Source organism: Hibiscus syriacus, unplaced genomic scaffold, assembly GCF_006381635.1.
Source record: "Hibiscus syriacus cultivar Baekdansim isolate YM2019G1 unplaced genomic scaffold, ASM638163v2 tig00016066_pilon, whole genome shotgun sequence".
Classification (NCBI taxonomy): domain Eukaryota; kingdom Viridiplantae; phylum Streptophyta; class Magnoliopsida; order Malvales; family Malvaceae; genus Hibiscus; species Hibiscus syriacus.
Genome location: NW_024062381.1, coordinates 982,610 through 989,384, shown reverse-complemented (window position 1 = coordinate 989,384; position 6,775 = coordinate 982,610). Strand labels below are relative to the sequence as shown.

At 32.6% G+C, this 6,775-nt stretch overlaps 1 protein-coding gene across 1 annotated transcript; it reads left to right on the top strand.

The window, feature by feature from the left end:
• Positions 1-528: 528 nt before the first annotated feature.
• LOC120208228 (E3 ubiquitin-protein ligase ATL4-like) lies at positions 529-1,679 on the top strand. Its single transcript, XM_039207550.1, has one exon. It carries the CDS (start codon positions 557-559, stop codon positions 1,529-1,531), a length of 975 nt encoding a protein of 324 aa, XP_039063481.1. The 5' UTR covers positions 529-556; the 3' UTR covers positions 1,532-1,679.
• The last annotated feature ends 5,096 nt before the right edge of the window (positions 1,680-6,775 follow it).

Below are 6,775 nucleotides of genomic sequence, written 5' to 3'. Positions count from 1 at the left end.
CAACGCCATATAAAATATAAGTTGACTTAGCTTGCTTAAATAAAAGAAACATTATTATCCAAATTTTAAGGATCATATGAATTCCTTAAGTTTATGGTTATTGGATTCATTAACCCGTCCTAAAAGAGAAGCAGAATAATGCTAGTGAAGTTGACCTCCCGTTTCCAACAATAATTATTTAAGCGGCGATGAAAAGATGAAGCGTCTTTAATTTTGTCAGTGGCGTTGTTGAGGGTTTCTGTGTCGCTTCCCTGAGTCCGGGCAGTAGAGTCGAGTGAGTCCACAACTCAGGGTTTCCTCTGTCTTGCCTTTTTAAAATCTGCGACCTGCTCTGCCCTTCCAAATCAATGTCTCCATTTAATGCTCTCTCCCTCCCTTCTTTATAAAACCCTGGTAATATCTCGGTCTAATGCTCCCTCCCTCCCTCCTTTATAAAACCCTCCCATCAACCCCCACCCTCCCATTCCCTAAATCACCAACTCACCTAGCTTTTCATCTTTTCAAACCGTAAGAGAAGTCCTTGATGGCGCTGCTGCCGCCGCCGTTTTATGGTGTCATGGGAGGTGCTGGGAACTCCGCTGTCGATAGCAGCAGTGAAAGCTTGCATTCCTCTTATTCGGAGGAGAATGCTAAACGGAGTATTATAGCGATAGTTCTAATCCTTTGTATAACCGTGCTTCAGTCCATCTTTGTTTATCTCCTCCCCCGCCACCTCAATCGCCTCTGTTTTCGTTCATCCACCTTCAATATCACCTCCACCGCCGCTTCCAGCCACCGTGTCACACCAGAACGACCGGTGGAGGCTTCGTTCCTGGATACTCTTCCTCCGTTTACCTTCTCCGCCATTACTCGCCGCTCCGACAACGGTTCAACGGCTTCAGCGGACTGCGCTGTTTGTTTGTCAAAATTTGAGCCGGAGGATCAACTCAGGCTTCTTCCGCTCTGTTGCCACGCTTTCCACTCTTATTGCATTGACGCTTGGCTGACTTCAAATCAAACTTGTCCTCTCTGCCGCTGTCCACTCCTTGCCTCCGATTCCGATCTCATGAAGGTTATGCTTCAGTCTTCTAACGCGCCATGTCCTAATCGAAGTGGCAGAAGCGATAGTTTTCGGCTCGAGATTGGCTCTATCAGCCACCGTCAATCTGGCTCCAACTCCGATAATCAGAGAAGAATGTCTTATTCCATTGGATCCTTCGACTACATCGTGGAGGAAGAATCACAGCTGAATAGGAGCCAAACGAACCAGAGAACCATGTCCGATAAGGAAGATACCGTCGGAGTTGAGGCATCTTCGGAAGAGAGCCTCGCTGCCGAGGTTGCTAGTGGAAGGAGCTGGCTTAAGGATTACGTCGATAGGCTATCGTTTTCGTTATCATCTCGTGCCATGTCATTTCGAAGCTCAGGAAGGTTAGTCACCGGGAGCAGCCGTCGAAGCGACGTTTCCGGCGCCGGTGGTGAGTACGACGTAGAAGCCAATCGTATCGGCGAGGAGTTAAGCGAAATGCTGCGCTGGTTCTCAGAGGTATAATGATAAATACGAGGTCTGACGTAGGGGCACATTGGCATTTCCATATTTTAGGATTTTGGATCGATGATGCACTTTATTTCCAATATATCAAATGAGAGATAGAGTGTACATGGCAAAACATGTTTTAGAGCTTTCTTTCACAAATATAATCCCCGATCATTTTTACTTTATAATATGGATTATTATGCTTTATTAATGATCCGACCGTTCACATTTACTCGAGTGCATAATATTTTTGGTCCATTCACAATTACCATATTCCATGTATAGTAAAAATATTTGGGCGTGAAAATTGGTAACAGTTGATGGGAATTGGTGTCGATAGCATTATCTCACATTGCATAAAAGGAGATCATAATGTATATGTGTAGTGGTAATTGAAGAATTCCATTCAGTTTCCTTACATGCTATATATGTTTGGGGATTCCTTTTCACGTTATAGTTACATAATTTTTTGTTACAAAATGGGCACAAAATCATTAAGAAATATCTCATGTGACCCTTCAATTATAACTAAAATTTAATTTTACTCTTAATTTTAATTGAAATAATTCTTATTAGGTTCATTTAATTGAAAACAATATATATATAGCTTGATCCCCTTTTGTGGTATGTTTGCCGATACGATCAGATCTTTTTGTATCTATCTTTGTTCGAGTTTCTTGGTTAAATTTAATCTTTCATTGTATGATCCTTATGTGATATTAAGTTGCTTGTTTTGTTTCAATGATTAAAGGAAAATTACTTAATTATGTGCTTAATTTTCAATTGTGACTATAAATCTTTATTGTAATTTGAGATATTTCTTATTTTGAATAAAATTAGTTACTTATATAAAAAAATAAAAGATAAAAACATGTGTATATAATATATTTATTTATTTTAAAAAAATATTTTTAAGTCACTATATATTAATGAAGTAAATTATCAGTGATAACTATCTTTAAAATTATTATATTGACAAAGAGTGGTTTCTTTAAAACTTGACATTAAATCCCTCAATTTAAAAATTAAACTCTTTAATTTAAATCAGTCCAGGAAAAACTTTATTCAGGTTTAAAGCAGGAGGTGAAGAGTTTTACAATTAGTGCTCAGAATATTTGTTTTCTAATTAATTTCCTAATTTCTTATTATTTCGCTAAATAAGCCTTATTTATATGATCAACGGTTGAACCTCAACTCATGGGAATGCACTAAGTAGAACAAGTTTAGCCATTTAGGATGGGTTAGTTTAGCAAGTAGTGGTGGGGTGATGACTTGTTTTAGTTGAAATTGAAATATTGCTCATTTATGGTACTGGTTGTTCCCTCCTCTTTTATTATGAATAATACCAAAAAATGATTATTTTTTATTGACTTAGCCTCGTATTTAGTGTTTATTTATTTATTTGTAATACTTTATAGTGACTCTAAATTAGTATTTATTTAATTTTTTTAATCAGCCGATAATGTGTATACATTTTAAAGATGATAATTTAAACAAAATTTAACGGGTTTTGACTTGAGACGATTCAATAAGATCGGATTTTTAAGAAAAAATTCTGGTTCGGCCCACAAAGCAAACAGAGAGGAGACCAGAGAGATAAAATGATTAAAAAGGAGTGGACCCCATTGCACCTGTCAAGTGGTTAACAACAACAACAAAACCCAATAGAGTAATAGGTTGTCCCCAACGCCAGGTTGAGAGTAGCTTTCGTGGAAGACCTCCGACAGTCAGAAAATTAAAAATATAGATAAAATGCAATGCATGTATAAATAAATACATAAATACATAGTTGAACATTATTCATATGTAGTCATTAACATCATATGCATGTCTGTAATGAGAAGTAATCCCTGCAAATAAATCCCTGAGAAAAAAATCTCTGCATGTAGACAGAAACCTTAGAGATAATATCATTTTGGCATTAAGGCAGCAGAAAAATTGATGTCATCAAATTGTACATCATCAGTACATGTAATGTAATAACATACATGTGGGTAATGTTGTCCTTTTTCTTTCAGCCTTGATTGTTTCTGTTTGGTTGCTACCTGCTTAATTAACTACATTTGGTTGTGTTTGTTCAACGTAAATGACTTAATTAATTAATTTTACTAAATTTTAGATTCTGGTTTAATTATAGGGTAAATTATACCATTCACCACCTAATCATTGTCCCCTTCTCATTTTGATCACCATTTTTCAAACTTTGTCAATCAGGTCATCCAACTATTTAAATACATTTAATCAAGTCACTTGTCGTTAACATTTAACGGAAGTACTAACGTGATAGTTAATAACATTTATGTAATTATATATTTAATTCTTATTCCTTACATATTCTATCAAATTGATCATAATTTTAAATTAATTCAATATATTTAATCATTTAATTAAATTATAACATGTGTCGATGACAACATGTGTCATGTCACCATCTGATGTAGAAAAATTATTTAAGTTGAAAGAAGCAGCTGAATTGGCTTGAATATTGGATCTTCAGGGGGATTGGGTGTGCTCCTAGCACTAACCAACACTCATATTTAGTTCATGTATGATGTTTTACAACATATCATATTTATCTTGTATTACAACGAAAACAATAGAAAGAATCAAAATTTGACTTTTAGATAATATATAAGCACCAAAACTATTTAAACAAATTTAATTAATGGTTTATAAATATATATTTTAAAATATAGTTAATATAAGATTTAAAATAATAAAAAATTTAATATTTTAAAACTAAATTTAGTATGTATAATAATAAATTTAATATTATAATAACTTCAATAATTTTAAATTAAATTTAATGTTATAGTGTTTTAAAAATAAACTTAATATCATAATATTTTAAAATAAATTTAATAGTATAATATTTTAAAATAAATTATATATTATAACATTTTAAATTTAATTTAATAATATACTATGTTTAATTTTGAAAATATTAAACTTATTTTTATACGTATTGAATTTAATTTTAAAATATTAAATTTATTATAATTTTAAATTTTATATTAATTATGTAACATCCTACACCATTACGACACACAATCGACCAAATAGAGTGCCACACGGAACCACCGGAGTGGCTAACCAAATTTTCCCCTAAACTTACTCAATTGAGAACATTCTTTTGTAATTAGTCATGAAAAAATAAACAATAACATTTGCATAAATCAATTTACATCGGGAGGTCCCTAAATATCAATTAAAAAATATACATACCATAAATTTAAAAAGAGTTACAACTCGATTACACCAAACAGGGTTACAAATATACAAAATAAGGGTTTCAGAATATACATTATCTCTAAAGAACTCGAGACGTACTTTGCTATTAAGTCTTGTCTGGATTGTTGTTGATAAAAATGTTCTTCTACTGCTCCTCACATAATTTGTGTAAGGAAACAAATTCCAAACGCTTAGCTAGCTAGCCGAGTGCCACACATACAACTAAACCGTACTAAAAGGGGTTCATTAACAACATGATCAAACAATTGATAAAAGGTATAGTGGGTATACTCGTATACCCACTCTCAACTCTATGGAAGACATCATGGTGCGGTTGAGGGATTTATGTATCTCGGAGCTCACACACCCCTCTAATATACTAAGGATGAGGCCCAGAGTCTCTGCATCAGAAACAACATGTAACACCCATAGCCCATATATGTAATACCCCAAATTTTGGTTAGTGACCAAAATGTTAGTTTTGAAAGTTTAGTGGCCAAAGTATAAAAATGGGAAAAATTAAGGGACCTAAGTGGTAAATTTTCCAAAAATAATTTTTATTCCATAAATAGATAGTTTACTTTTGAGTGTGGGGTTTTCTTGGTATCATATTCTTGATCCGGAATTTATGTTGAAAATTATAAAATGTTAAAGTCCGATAAGAAATCGATAAATCGGATCGAATAGAAATTTTGGGAAAATTTGAAGGATTATAAATTAGGCTTAAAAATATTATTTCCATATGTTAAAATGATGGAGAATAATATGGGTCATTGGATTTGAAGATTTATTTCCATGTTAAATTTGGACCATTGGATTAAAGTGGCAAGATTGCAATTTTTGGAAAGTTGCTTGGTAAAATTGGAAAAAGGGCAAAATGATTTGTTCATCTTTGACTTTGGAAGATTATAAGGTTTATTTGGCCTTGTATTAAGGTAATTATCAAGTTTCATTAATGGCAAAATGGACATTTGTCATTAAATGAATATTTTATTCATTTAAGCTTAAATTAAAAGATAAATTAACATGAAATTAAACCAAAATTTCATGATGATTTCTATTTTGCAGCCACCATTGTCGTGAACTCAATCATAAGGTAAGAGAAATTTTATTTTTTATTTTTAAGCAATTTCCTTTGGATTTTGGATTATGTCGTGAAATAGAAAATTGTTCTACGAGAAAAACACTATCATTTGGTACCAATATTGCATGCTAATCTTGATTGTGTTCAAAGATCCCAAATTTTAGAGTTTGTGTTCACACTAGGGTTTATGAAATTGATTAAGGATTTTGATTTTTTGAGGTTGTAGAATCATATACAAGCATGCTTATTGATTAAAATCACTTGTACATGGCTATATAAGCCTATGTTGATTTCGGCCAAACCCTAGCTTTTGGGGAAAGATGTATTTTGATGAAATTAAGTTAGGGATTTGATTCTAGAGGTCTTGAAATGTTGAATAGAGGTTGGTTTCATGCTTGAATTAAGTGAAAATAATGAGAAGTGTAACCTTAAAGCATTCGACCATGAGTTAAAAGGATAGGAAAAATTGTAGAAAAATTCCTATAGCTTAGAAATGATATTTGGAAGGTTCTACAAGCCATATAAAAATTTTTGGGCCAAAGTGTAATTTTTCAAAAGTTAAGGGACCTATTCAAATATTTTGAAAAGTGATGGGATGATTGTGTAAATAATCAATATTTGATGTACATTACTGGAAATTACTGTCTGTACTGTCTGAGGGTTGAAATTGAAGTTAGAATGTGAAATTAAGCCATTTTGGAAAGTTGGCAAAGTTTAAGTACAAAATGGTGAATATTGAGAAAATTAGTGGCTTAAGTGGTAATTATGGTATTGCTGAGATATTGGGATGTAAGTTTAATGCTGGAAATTTATTGGGCTTATTTGGGCTTGAATTGAAGAATTTATGATAAGGGCCCATTATGAATAAAAAGAAAAATTATGATGAATTTTAAAAGAATTTGAAAATAATAGTACTATTGAATATTATTATTTTGTATAAATGT